General features: G+C 41.4%; 1 protein-coding gene across 1 annotated transcript in view; it reads left to right on the forward strand.

The window, feature by feature from the left end:
- Nucleotides 1–13,659, forward strand: part of kdm6a (lysine (K)-specific demethylase 6A) — a 67,873-nt gene extending 54,214 nt beyond the window's left edge. The window contains exons 19-30 of the mRNA XM_041806701.1: nucleotides 2,907–3,036; nucleotides 3,129–3,234; nucleotides 6,651–6,856; nucleotides 7,190–7,239; nucleotides 7,327–7,401; nucleotides 7,495–7,643; nucleotides 7,727–7,841; nucleotides 8,030–8,217; nucleotides 8,300–8,441; nucleotides 8,700–8,826; nucleotides 9,882–10,052; nucleotides 12,807–13,659. Of these exons, the coding sequence (XP_041662635.1) occupies nucleotides 2,907–3,036; nucleotides 3,129–3,234; nucleotides 6,651–6,856; nucleotides 7,190–7,239; nucleotides 7,327–7,401; nucleotides 7,495–7,643; nucleotides 7,727–7,841; nucleotides 8,030–8,217; nucleotides 8,300–8,441; nucleotides 8,700–8,826; nucleotides 9,882–10,052; nucleotides 12,807–12,833 (1,486 nt within the window). The 3' untranslated portion in view covers nucleotides 12,834–13,659. The remainder of the gene's footprint in view (nucleotides 1–2,906; nucleotides 3,037–3,128; nucleotides 3,235–6,650; nucleotides 6,857–7,189; nucleotides 7,240–7,326; nucleotides 7,402–7,494; nucleotides 7,644–7,726; nucleotides 7,842–8,029; nucleotides 8,218–8,299; nucleotides 8,442–8,699; nucleotides 8,827–9,881; nucleotides 10,053–12,806) is intronic.
- The last annotated feature ends 606 nt before the right edge of the window (nucleotides 13,660–14,265 follow it).

The raw sequence follows: 14,265 nt of genomic DNA on the forward strand, positions 1-14,265 counted from the left end.
TTACAGAAATAGAGCGGTGGCACTGCGTTGTGTAGTGCTACTAGGCACTACTTCTAATATGGGCTTTATTTCATTTTTATGTTTAGGATTTTCTGCAGGCCAATTAGAAAATGGCAAAGGGCTACATTTGGTCCCTGAGCCACAGTTTGGACTTCTCAGTATCATGCATCCATAATCATTAATCAGCCACTACTCAACAAGGTTTATTGTCTAAATGGTGTATCAGTGTTTCCATTAAAACTATGTTTGTGACGAAATGAGGGACAAAAGCTGTTGAAGAGGCTCAGCTAGCCTCTTAGCTCAGTCCTAGACTCCTCTGGATTCTGGTCTCCTTTCATCTGTCTAGACCTGTAGTAGGCAGTCAGCAGGACCAAGTCATTAGTGATCTGGACTACCTCCTCTCCAGGTAAATCTGCTTACCAGGGTTCAAGGTTCTTCATTAGTACCCAAAAGGGTAAATTTGTTGTGCAGACAGGAGTTCAGCATCCAAGAGACAAGAAAACAACAATTAACAATTCAAGACACAATCAACAAAATACATTAAAAGCTGACATTAAAATGCCAAAACAACCATTGACAATTAAAACCAAGTCATGATAACGTGCTCTAGATGACATCCATTCTAAAATAATACTCCAAAAGTGCTTTTGAAGGCTCCCTAAAATTATACATATTCCATTCCAGTTAAAGTTCATCATCTTGTGCTCATTTTGTTGAGAAGTGCAATAGCTGCAGGTACAAAATGTTCTTGCAGCATTTTGTTCTCCCTTTAGGAGCAACAAAGCGACAACTACAGTGAAGAGGTTGGGTTGTTGCTCACCTATTAACTTGCTTTCCCACTTTACGATTTGGTTAAAAGCATTTTTGTTTCTAAAAGACAAGTTACCAAACTATGAAACAAGGGAAAAGGACAGGACAGATTCAATAAAAGCTTGATAGAAAGAAATCATCAAAGTTTTTTCAATGTGAAAACGAGCAAGTTTCCTCAGACAAAAAAGAGGCTGGTGGGCTTTTTGCAGACTGCCTCACAGTTTCTCTCAAAGGTCAGTTTAGAGTCGATAATTGTTCAAAGATATTTGTAGTTCTCCACACATTCAGCTGCCTGGTTTTTTATCATAGTAGGCTTGTGGTTTGGGGCATGGACTCTAAAATCTATGATCATTTCTTTTGTCTTTGAAATATTAAGCTCTAAGAAAGAATCATCACACCAGGTGACAAACTCATCCACAATGGGACCGTGGCTGGACTCATCATTGTGCAACAAACTCACAATAACAGAATCAGCAAACTTTACAATAAACCTGTTCTCAAGTTTACTTTTGCAACGTTTGTGTACAAAATATAATAAAACACACCCCTGAGGTGAGCCTGTAGAAGACTAAGACAAGTCTGATATGGTGCTATTTACTTTGACCCTTTGTGACCTGTTTGTTAAAAAATCAATTATCAGCCAAAAAGATTAAGGGTGTATTCACACCGGTGGCTCGTTTGCTTTGTTCCAATTCAGGGGAAAAACCGATACAATTGTTTCAGTTGTCACTTGGTTCGTTTGTGTTCACACGGCAAAAGTCTCTTGCGGTCCAAAGTTGTAACAAATGCCACGTGCGCTTTTCTTATAGCGTTCATCTGGCTAATGTACCAGTGTTCACTAGATCAACAAAACATGCATTTTTTTCAACACTGCGTCTAGAAAATAATGTGCTGATGCACTTGTTAAAACGAAGACGTGCCGCCTCATGGAGCCATGACTCATTTCGCTCAGATCTATTGTTTTTCCGCCTTCTCTTCTTCTTCTGCTGTTGCTGATTTTTTCTACTCCTTCTTCTTCTATTGTTTTAACTGAACTGTTGGCAACCGGGCGCATTACTGCCCCCACGACTACAGTGTGTACCACAGTTATGAGTCAGTTGTGCCGTTTCTGAGGTGATTGTGTTCACACTGCAAAGGAACTGCTTCAGGGCTCGAATAGAAGTGAGCCGAGACCACCTTATTTTGGCGATTTCGGCCCGCTTGTTTTGTCCCACATCCGAGTGTGATTGCTGTGTTCACATATGTCCAAACGAACTGGATTTTAGGGGAGGGTGCTCACTGTTTAGGAACAACTGCCCCAAACGAGCCAGGTGTGAATACACCCTAAAACTCAGGTTAAAATGCTCTAAAAGCCTCATGGCAAGGATACGGGGTTGGATCGCATTAAAAGCCAAGGAAAAATTAAAAAAACATAGTCTGGCATGTGTTTTGCTACCTTCAAGATGTTTGGTTTAAAGGTTCAGTAGCATTAGTGTGGCATCCTCTGCTCCTCTATGAGCCCTAATCCTAACCTGTGGTAAAATCCCTTTATTGTGAAGTGTAGGAATCATAGCCATTGCATGTAGTAATGTTCTGATGATAACTGCAGCATGCAGTGCCACCTAGAGCTTTAACAGACTAACTTTACTACATTATCATTGATTACTGACTGCTGTTTTTCACTTCCTTACCCCCATCTGACCCACACACATCACTGGGGTCATGTGACTGCAAACAAACTATTCTAGGACAGTGACAGTACTCCAGTTAATAATCCTGATTGGGCATACTGAGTGACTTTATGAGAAATGTGTAATCCACCCAGGATATTTCTGTTTGCAGATCTGCCTGTAAATCCTAAAGCGTTTGTACAAAGGGTTCATTGTTCATTCTGTTAAAACTGTTTTCTCTTGAGATGATTTTATCCTCATCAGGAATGGTTAACTGGCCAAAAGTAGTCTACTTCATTAAGTATGGCCTGCAACTCAGTGTCAAATTCCAGTAAATTGAAAATATGATTACGTAATCTTAATTTATTACCTTTGATCTTGCATGTGTATGGATGTTCAGTGATACAGTACTCATTCTTCTCTATAATCTGACTGTTTTGTGGGCAGAAATCTGGGGAAGAATGGCCTGTCAACAAGTGGCATCCTACTGGACAAATGTCCCCCTCCTCGACCCCCTTGCCCTCCGTCTCCTCTGCTGCCAAAGGACAAACTCAACCCCCCCACGCCCAGTATTTATGTACGTGCAGACACACCATACATGGAGAAGTATTCTGATGTTTTTATGTTGCTGCAGCCTTCACAGTGTCCTCCTTTTTCTCTGACCTACAGCTAGAAAACAAGAGGGACGCCTTCTTCCCTCCACTTCATCAGTTCTGCACCAACCCTGCCAACCCGGTCACCGTCATCAGAGGGCTGGCCGGGGCGCTCAAACTGGGTAAGAGGACGCGACTCCTACTTTATTAAGAGTAGATTTTAAATGAGTTCTCTGTGAGAGCAGCTGCGAGCTCTCTGTTTGTGTCTGCTCTGGTCTCACGTGGCGCTGTGGGTGTGTCTCTGCTACCATGACAGGCTGTGCGTGTGTGGTAAAATGTGACATGTATGACAACAGCACCACCTGCAAGTTAGACATGTTACTGCACCTGTTTTCTGGAGGGGAGGTTTATGGGGTTACTGCCAACAAGTTTCAACATCTGCTCATCAATCTAAAAGACAAAATGTCCTTTTTAGTTAAAATATAATCTAACAGACCGTTTGATGAGGATTTTGTCACATTTGCTTGTCTTGAAAGTTTACAGCGGGGTGAACAAACCCAACTGATCAGATTCTTTTTAACCTGCTGCAGTGCTGGGTTAGAGTCACATCTGAATCAGAGTATCTCAGCTTTTTTCTCTTTTAGACAGGAGAAAATAAAAACAAAATATCTTTAGAATAAGTCATGCAGTAATAAAAATCCTCTAGACTAGGGATGAGCAAGTCTAGTTATCTGGAGGGCCATGTTAATTTTGTCCTCAACCCCAAAGGGTCCAGTTGGTACAAATATTCAATGGAAGAAAGAATATAAAGCTGTCCTGACCATTTTATGCCAACATTGAGATTTTTAAAGTGTGTGCAAATGGCTAATTTACGCTAATTTAAGGAGCAAAACCATTAATTCAACAGATTAAAGCTGCCTTTTCAATGCAGTGAACACGACAATTCAAGGTTGTATATATTTATTTCAAGATCCACTCAGTGATGCATATCAAAATTTTTCCAGAAAAATAACCCATTATATGTACTAATTTCTCGCAAATTTTTCAAGCTTTCTTGGCAGATTTTTTCAGTTTTTTCTTATTATAATTAATTAGTATTTGCCCTGCCCTGCTCTAAATAATAGTTTAATTCCATGTAGTTGTTGTAGGTTATGGAGAAGAACTCTAGGTTTACTTTTTGGCTGACCGCTGAGGGCAGCCCTACAAATGGATCTGTCTGTAGACTCACTCACTGACTGACTGACTAACTGACTGACTGAGCGAGCCTACTTCTACTTCTTAAGGCCTAGCATAACAGAGTTGCGTTTGCTTGGACTGAATGCTGGCAGTGATGGCTGCCTCCACTGTGTTAACTAGGCTCCAGTTAACATCATGTATGGCTCATCCATACTGAGTTGCTCTATGGGCGGGGTTTTCTTGTGCTGAAAGCCCTGTAATGCTGCCTCCACTGCTCTAAATACTCAGATATAGTTTTAGCTTCTGTTTCACCAGAACTGGGCCACATTGCTCCTCTGCTGAGCTGCTTTGGCATGACTGTGATAATCGAGGGGGAAAGGGAACTTGTTGTGTAAATGCTTGTGGACTAGCTGAACGTTAGCCTTAGCCAGAACAACACATTTCTTCATCACAGCTAGCGCTGAGAGAAACATGGAAAGCTTTCTGCAAAAAAAAAAAAAAAATAAGATGCCGCTCCTCTGCCCCACACTTTGGCATGACAATGTCATAGCTAAGGGGGACAGGTTAGTTGTTGTTTACAGCTAATGAGTTGTTGTGTCCCAGCTAACGACTAGCAGGCTTGTCATTAGCGGGGACTGAGCCACAGTGGAGCTTCTTTCTGAACCAGACAACATGTCTGAACCCAAACAAGCACAGAGAGCAGCACTGAAAGCTTTCTGTAACAAAAAAAAAAAGTTGTATCTTCACTCCTGGTCTGATTCGGCATAGCTTTCTTCGACCTTGACCGCTGTTGGGAGCACAGGCTGATTAAGAGTTAGCATGTGACTACCACAAAGGGTTAATGGGGACATGATCTCATCTAATAAAGAATCCAAGACAAAGCAGAGCGATCAGAATGGCTCATTTCGAAGATAACGCCCACATCCAGTTAACTAAACCAATGAACTGGGGAGTTATGGCGGAAAATGATGAGGAAATGTTCAGTAATGTAATAGGTGAAGCTGGCAGACTGCCGCTGCTAGGCTAACAGTAGCCTCACTTTAAAGCATTCAAACTTCATAATTGTCCCCAAAAACAGTGATCAGAGGGCATAAACAGATGATCCTATGCTGTGAGAGCATAACACAGCAGTGTGGGGCTGATAAGTTATGAGTTCGGAGAGAAAAGTACTAATTGACACCACATATGTTGAATTTGCAATGGTTGTTTCAAGCTTCTGTTGCAGAAAATAGCTTCCTGTGTCTATAACTCAAAGCTTTGACTTCATTTTTTCTGGTTTTGATTCACTGAGATTGGTAAAAAAGAATGTCTGGCGTTCCTGGGTTTCAGGCTTGAGATAATCTTGCTGTTTCACCTTCATCCGACCAGCTGTTTCATCAATGTTATTGTAAATATACTTTCATATACAAGATCATGGTCCTGGTTGCTGTTGTCCAGGCCTGCTCCAGGCCCATGCCTCATCTCTCCAGGTATTATACTAGATGACCCCTCAATGACTCAGAAATCCCTCGGGTCTTGGGGACCCAGTGCTGGTCAGCTGGATAAAGCATGCCAGGTGTCTGTAGAAGCTCAGGTGCTGCTGACCCTGAACCTTTGCCATCCTCCCTCCCCTGAGTATGTCAGCTTAAGACACACTGTCTGATAATAGCAGCTAATGACAACAGAAGTCCTTGTGAAAGTCTCTTTGTTCAATTTTTCCTTGTGATGTTAAAATCTCCTCATCAGATGTGAATTTAGTGAAAAAGTGAACAAACACAAAAAAGACATGGAAGCACTCATCTAAAATCCCCAGTTTACACAGTCACTTTATAAAATGTAACACCAATCTTTTGATTATTTCACCAAAGTAAACATCATTTTTAAAACAGAATGGATCTACCATTTTGAAGTCTAGGGACTGGGGCATTCAAGGTAGATATGGAAACTAGTCTTCCAAGAGGGCAGCCCCAGTTTAAGTCTGACCTGTGACACCTTTCCTGAATGTCATTCCCCACTCTCTCTCTCTCCTTGATGTCTCACAGTAACCACTGTCCTATCCTCTCCAGATAAAAGAAAAATAAAATAAACACAGCCCAAATCTAAGGAATGAGTGTAAAAAAAGACTTCAGGTGATGAAGATCTATTGGTTCTGCCTGAAACTCCACAAACTCATTTGACAGACATGTACAATCAATAAAGGGTGCCATTTACAGCTGACATAGACAGATAATTACAGATTATATATGGGTTGTATATATTGGTGGAAATTTTAATATCTGAAGATACTAGTATTGTACCAGTCGTGATGTGCATCTTTAGTGGTCGACATGTGGCAGCAATGATGGGTGAAGTAGTTGACAGCAAGTTTATCTCCAGTCTAAGAGGGTTAACAAAAGTACAGGGAGTTGTTTCAAATCTAAAAGCTTCTGTCCCTCCTCTGCAGACCTGGGCCTGTTCTCTACAAAGACGCTGGTGGAGGCCAACCCAGACCACCTGGTGGAGGTGCGGACTCAGCTGGCTCAGCCCACGGACGAGAATTGGGACCCGAGCGGCAGCAAGAAGATGTGGCGCTGTGAGAGCAGCCGCTCGCACACGACCATTATCAAATACGCTCAGTACCAGGCATCGTCCTTCCAGGAGTCTCTGAGGGTCAGTGACTGACTCACACATAAACACAAATGCAAACACACTCTCAGTAGGGTGTGCAGCATAATGATAAAAGCCTGGTCTGCACTGGCATGTATCCCAGCATGCTTTAAGCAGTGGAGACCAGGCTTTGTCAAATAACACAAGTAGTTAGATTTCATTTCAGTTGTCTAGAAGATGAAGGGTAGAAACTTGTGCTGCAGGACAGTTTTGTTCTGACCCCTTTGGAGGATTCAGACCCAAAATGATCACAATGGTACACAACGTGTACCTGCTTTCATAGTTTCATTCTTTGTAAAATATTAAGGCTGAACTCTTCTTTTTGTGTTTTGACAGGAGGAGAACGAGAAGAAGAAGGAGATGGAAGCAGATTCTAGTTCAGACAGGTGAGCTTGGTTTGTTTTTTCTCTTTCTAGTTATTAAAACATCCATCATGATTTTTCTGTCTCTAATTCCATCATCTTTTCTCTCAGTGTTTTTAGACGCAGGAAAGGTCTTTTCAAACACATCAAGTTTGGCACCAACATCGACCTCTCTGATGAAAAGAAGTGAGCTAGCAGACATTTCTTTGTCTTTCTTTTGTTTTTGTTTTTTTTTTTTTATACAGCCCAGTGATAACCTTTGACCTCTGCCTCCTCCAGGTGGAAACAGCAGCTTCAGGAGTTGTCCAAACTTCCTGCATTTTCTCGTGTGGTATCGGCTGGTAACCTGCTGAGCCACGTGGGTCACACCATCCTGGGCATGAACACGGTGCAGCTCTACATGAAGGTACCGGGGAGCCGGACTCCAGGTATGGAACCCCGGGACAAAACCAGCTGTTTCTGCTTTGTTTTTGTCTTTCTCTTTTAGTAACACAGTGCTTTTATTTTGAAGGTCACCAAGAGAATAACAACTTCTGCTCGGTAAACATCAACATCGGTCCTGGAGATTGTGAGTGGTTCGCTGTTCCGGAGACATACTGGGGCGTCATCAACGATCTATGTGAAAAGTAAGATACCCAAAAAAGAAAATGAACGCATTTGATCCGTTTTTTTTTTTTTTTTTTTGTGACAAGTGACAAGGAAGACCCAGACTTTTGGGTCAAGTACCCTTGGATCCAGACTCAGTCTCTAATGTAAATCCTACTTAAGCTCATTTTCTTATCTAACGCTGTTTATATTTTCTTTGTTCTCACAGAAACAACATCAACTTCCTGATGGGCTCGTGGTGGCCGAACCTGGAGGACCTGTACGAGACCAACGTGCCTGTTTACCGGTTCATCCAGCGCCCAGGCGACCTGGTGTGGCTCAACACGGGGACCATCCACTGGGTTCAGGCCATCGGATGGTGCAACAACATCGCGTGGAATGTGGGTCCGCTCACAGGTGAGAGCATACTGCAAGTAGAGTCAGGTTCACTGATGTTGAATGAAGTACAGACATTAACTACGCATTTTCTTCTCCTCAGCTCATCAGTACAAGCTGGCGGTGGAGCGCTACGAGTGGAACAAGCTGCAGAGCGTCAAATCTATCGTTCCCATGATCCACCTCTCCTGGAACATGGCGAGGAACATCAAAGTGTCTGACCACAAGCTCTTCGAGATGATCAAGTGAGCAGCTCATACAATTTCAACATGACAGAGATGAAAATCCAGTGATATCTGTAGTCCTAGCTTCCCAAAACAGGTCGTTCTTTGGTTTTAAATGTGAAGACAAACTGCTACACACCGCTATTTTTGCACAAAATCATTCACAATGTTGTTTAACCCCTTCTACTCTGTTTTTGCGAGACATCTCCCAAAATTTTGACTACCTTTTCTAATGTTCCTTACACCTTGTGTGCATTTCTTTGGGTGTTTTTCTGTCAGGTATTGTCTGTTGAGGACCCTGAAGCAGTGTCAGATGCAGAGGGAGCTCCTGTTGAATGCTGGGAAAGAGTTGGTTTGGCACGGAAGGACGCAGAACGAGCCGGCTCATTACTGCAGCATCTGTGAGGTGAGAAAGTGAGCCACGCTGTCGACATTTCTGCTGATTTTCTCCTCCATTTCTTCTGTCCCCTGTGCACACTTATTTGAGAATAGTAATTGAGAATAGTCAGAACTTGGAAGGATAAAGCCTGAACATTTTCAGGGAGTGCTTTGGAAAAAATATGCCAGTTTAAGGGAACAGTGGGATATATATATATATATATATATTTGTAAAGCATCATAAATCCGTTTTTTCCCCAAGTAATGCATCAGTGCTCTGCAAAACCTAAGAAGCATTTTTTGAGCGCTACATTAAATCATGAGTTTGAGTTGCACACAGAGGAGCCGAGTGAAACAGTGAACAAGAGGGAGATCACAACAAATGTGTTTTTAATTGTGATAGAATACCGAAAAGATTCATTATTTCTGATTTTATTTGCCTTGTTTGGAAGAGCTGAGATAAAAAAAACTTAGAAATTGGAATGGAATTTTTCAAAGTGGGGCTCAAAATTTTGTCCTTAAGGATACATGGCATTAAAAGCCTCATTATCAGACACATAAACTCCCACAAATTTTCCTGCCTGCTGACTGTTACCAGCGTTTTACCACAAAGTTCCTCTTTCTGTTAATCACTGGTTCCCAATCTGGGGTCTGGCCCCCCTTAGGGGGGCATCAACATTCTCAATGGGACTGGATGGAGGCGTTGTCTGCCCTTAGGTTGTCAAAATCATATTTGTGTTAGTGATTATAAGCCAAACAGAGGTCTTTGGCTAGAAACTGGTGGAATAAGTAGCATTCTCTCTTGGGATATTTAAATAGTATTTAAAATTTCTTTTTTTGACAGTAATTTAGGGGTTATTTTCTATCTTGGTCCTTTTTGCTTTACAAAAGAAAGGGGGCTCTAAGGAAACAGAGTTGGTACCACTGTCGTAAATAATCAATGGAGGGCTTGAACCTGGATTAAACCCTTTCTCCGTCATTATGAGCACATTAAGTCTCTAGAAATCTATTTGTAGGTGCTTGGTCCCTCACAGAACGTCTGTCTTTGACTCTTAGTCATTGTTTTATGTCCTCTATGTACAGGTGGAGGTGTTCAACCTACTCTTCGTCACCAGTGAGAGCAACAGCAGGAAAACGTATGTGGTGCACTGTCAGGACTGCGCCCGCAGGGGGAGCTCTAACTTGGACAACTTTGTAGTGCTGGAGCAGTACAAGGTCGAGGACCTCATGCAGGTTTACGACCAGTTCACACTTGTAAGTATCCAACCATTGAGGCTCAGTCAAAGCTAAAAGTAAGAGGGTGGCAGGGAATCATGGGAGAGTTGTGCCTAAACCTTCTGATATTTATGTCAACATTGAACTGATCAGTTTAATTCTCAAGTGAAGTAGTGGTTTGTGAAGGAGATGGAGACCTGGTCTGCATCCTTTTGGTCAATATGTCTCTCAGCATGGTTAAATGCAGTTTTCACAGACTCTGTCTGCAGTTTTCTATCAGTTTATCTCAGTGGAATAAATAGAAAAACACACGAGCAAAACATTCATTGGACTGATGATTTATTTGCATCCTGTTTTGATGTAATGGTGATATAGAGAGAAGAGATGATCATTTGCCAGTGTTTATATTTTGTTTTATTTTGAAACTGGCAACATGCTCATTGCATTCCTGTGTCTGGTTTCCTCTTTGTGTCGATCCACTCTGCCCATATTGATGTGCGCTGGCAGCAGCTGCATCTAAAATAGACTCTTCCAGAATGGCACCTGTAGTACCAGACGCCATTATTAAAAGCCAAAGATTGGATAGAAAAGTCATTATTTGCCCTGGACATCTTTGTGAAAATTTTGGGTATTTTGGTATGTTTTTCAAGGTGAAAGCCTAAATGAGACTGACCACATTTTTCACACAATTCTTTTATTTTGAATTTGTTCCTGGTGCAGTTAGATAGTAAAATAGCTTTTTAGCAGATTCCCTGTCTGACTTTCTTTCTGTTTAAAGCCAGCAGTAGTTCATTTTCAATCTCCCTCTTGTTCTCTGACTTCTCTCTGTCTACAGTTGTTTTTGCAGCTGTATAAGCAAGGTTGTCAACATTTGAATACTTTATCAACTCCTCATGCTTTAAACGATACATTTCGAGGTGTGTGTTAAATGTTTAGTCAGCCTTTCTTATTTGCAGGTTGGAACAATAAAGGTAGGCAGTTTTTGGTGTCCAGGAGATTATTTTTATTGTTGTAGCATTGAAACAGGCATCAGTATCGTCTAATTTTAGTATTGTATCAACTCCTAAATCCTGGTATGGTGACAACTCTACTTCATAATTTAGGTACACATTTATAATGAACATGAGATCATTTTGGGCTGCAGATGGCCTAGTGGTATGGTCCTGCACTGTGTACAGAAGCTAGTCTTCAAAGCAAGCTGTGCAGGTTTAAATCTGACCCGTGGCCCCTTTAACTTGTGTCAATTCAATCAGGAAAGATCTAATATGAGTTTAATAATAATTTATTTCACAAATTTAATAAAAGGGAACAGTGCAAAGCCCTTGGCGATTTGACACCCCCCTAGAGTCTAGACACAGGTGGTGGTGTAGATGAGAGATGCAGGATCACATAAAGAGTAGACTTCTGAAAGGCTGGACCAGTAACCAATGACATATGCGGGATGAGATGAGTAGGAGGCCTGGGCTAGATGCTGATGAACTGAACTGAGGTGGCTGGGGTGGAGGAGGGTTGCAGCAACCACTCTGAAACAACAGACTAGCTGTGAAAAAGAGAATGACAGAGTCAAATTATGACAGGGGTAGGGATGGGGATCGAAACCCGGGTCCATAAGGACCCGGGTCTTTGTTTTTGAAATACCCAAAATCAATAACATTTTAGCTTATCGATACTGCTATTGAGTCTCCCAAACTCTGTGACGTAACGTCATTTTAAGATATAACTGTTGTAAAAACATACACCAGTTCTTTCAAAGGGAGCATAAACTAGAAGTATTGTGCATCACATTAGACCAAAATGTGCCTTCAACTGTCAGCTTGAGGAAAAGATGCTGCCTGTGAGACGCATAGACTTATCTCTGCCTGCGCTGGGAGTAACAGGCTCTCATATCCCTCACTTCAGCTACTTCGGGACAGTTTTCTTCTTCAGCTGCTCAGATAAATGCTGAAGTGAGGGATATTTTTGAGACAGTCCTGTTTGTTAACAATATTAATCCAGTGTAGAAATCCGCGGTGTAAACTGCAGAATAAAAGTTACTTAGCGAACTGTACGAGCTAAAGACAAAAATATGATGGGTTCAGGTATCCTCAGTAAATTAGACGACTGTAGTCGAAATGTTATGATCTGTTCAAATGCCACATAAAAATGGGAAAATTCAGTTTTGGACGAGATACCTCAATAAATACAGTTGTGAATATGAAGAATGTATTTATATTTGAGGGATGTAAAATAGATGTGACAGACTGAATTATAGCTTTTTAACTCAAGCGCTACTCAGCTAAGACCACTCAAGTGTAAATATTTGTCTCCATTTTGTTTTTCCACCAAACTATAGAAAAGTATCGATAGTGGTATTGATAAGGACCCGGATCAATAAGCAGTATCAATAAGGGTATCAGTATCGATAAAAATTAACGATCTCCGTCCCTAGACAGGAGCATGGTGATTGGCCAAACCAGGTTGTGGCAGAATCTGATTAGCTGAGTACTTTAGAGAGTGAATGGCCATACTCAGTTGATCACTGTAGCGGAAAGAGAGAAAGGATGGAAGAAGGAAGAGATATGAACAAGTTTAGACAAATGAAAGAGTAGAAACATTTTTCCTTCTTGAACTTTCACTGGGCTTCATTTCCTGTTCTCTCTCCTTGATGTTCTTCTTTGTTCACTGTCCCATCCTCTATCAATAAAAAAGAACCTTTAAAAACACATCCTTCCTTTTTCTGTCCTATAAACAGTTATCATTTCAGGGCAGAAATTCTCCATATTCAATAACGATGCTTCTCATCTCCTCTGACAGGCGAGCCCCCTGCCCTCCTCCTCCTGATGCTCCATGCTTTGGAAATCTCCAGAAACTCTTCTTCTTCTTCTTCTATTCTGATATTCAGGAAGTGAGCGGGTGGCCCTCAAATGGCGCTCTGTAGCTCTCCCATAAGGCAGCTGTGTGAAAGCTGTGTGTCTATGCAACCAGCCCCGGAGCCGTCAGAGCTCCGTCTCCTCCATCACGACCAGACTGTTCTCCTCCTGCTCGCCCAGCAAACACAAAAACATCCCCAGAATGAATTCAAGTTTTGTACATATTCTGTTCTCACACAAAGACTACTGAATCTTCTTTTTTTTTTCTCCATTTTTCTGTTTGTGAGTCGAGCTTCGGCTGCCGTCGCTCTTCCTCTGTACGTTATAGCTCCTTGCCCTCCTCCTTGCCCTCAGTCAGGAAAACTACGTTTTTGTAATGTGAAAAGTTGATGACAAATTCTTTACCACATTTACCCCTCTGTGTCTTTTTAAAAATCATTTATTTTGGAGATTTACTTTCATAAAAAACAGAGGAGATGATTTTCAGCCACGTCACCGAGAAAAAGGGTTGCACACAGAAAAAGAGTGAATTTGTGTTTCTTTTTTATTTTAATGTAAATTTACACTATTTATAAATGCATATTTATTGCTTGAAAATATTTGTTGATGGAATGCTGTAATTTTTTTCCAGAGTACCTGCCATTAAATGTGAGTGAGCGCTGGGTTTTAAACAGCGGCTCCTCCGACGTTTTCTATAAATGAACTACTTAGTAAGCGTTGTACAGAGACCTTACCGGACATAGGTTTATGTTTGAAGGATGTTTTATGAGTCAATAAACAAGAACTGTCTTTATTTACACCTGTGCCACTTTTTTGGAGTCAAAACAACACTTTGAATATTACTGTGAGTAAATCCTGGAGATCCACACAACTCTGAAAGGAAATCTTTTCAGAAGAAACCACCAGCGATGGAGATACAAATGTGTTTCAGCACAAACCCTGAAAATTGATAAACTTTCAGCTTAAAAATATCAGTTTGAGTCTCGTGGATTCTGAGAAATAACATTTTTTCAAATGACTGGTGCACAAAAACATCCCTTGCGCGGAGGAACATGAGTTTAAAACACATTAAACTTTGCTGAAAGGCAACACTAGTCAACTGTTGGCTGGAAAATATCTGTCACCTCGTGTGCTGTTGCTGCTGGGATAATTCAGTCACATCCCATCGTTGGCTTTAGCTGCTGCAGGACGTTATCCTCCTTATCTGCTCTGGTTGGCTGTGAAAACATCCTGAAACTTATAGTAAGTCTTGCTATTTAGAATCAATCCAAGGCTGAAATCTGTGATGAAATCTGCAGAATAAAGACAAGTTAGTGAACTAAAGATAAGATGGCATCGAAAAGAACTGTGGGGGTCAGAATTTCACACAAACGAAAATTCGGTAAAACATTTTGGCCTAATTT

This window comes from Cheilinus undulatus, linkage group 15 (genome assembly GCF_018320785.1).
Source record: "Cheilinus undulatus linkage group 15, ASM1832078v1, whole genome shotgun sequence".
Classification (NCBI taxonomy): domain Eukaryota; kingdom Metazoa; phylum Chordata; class Actinopteri; order Labriformes; family Labridae; genus Cheilinus; species Cheilinus undulatus.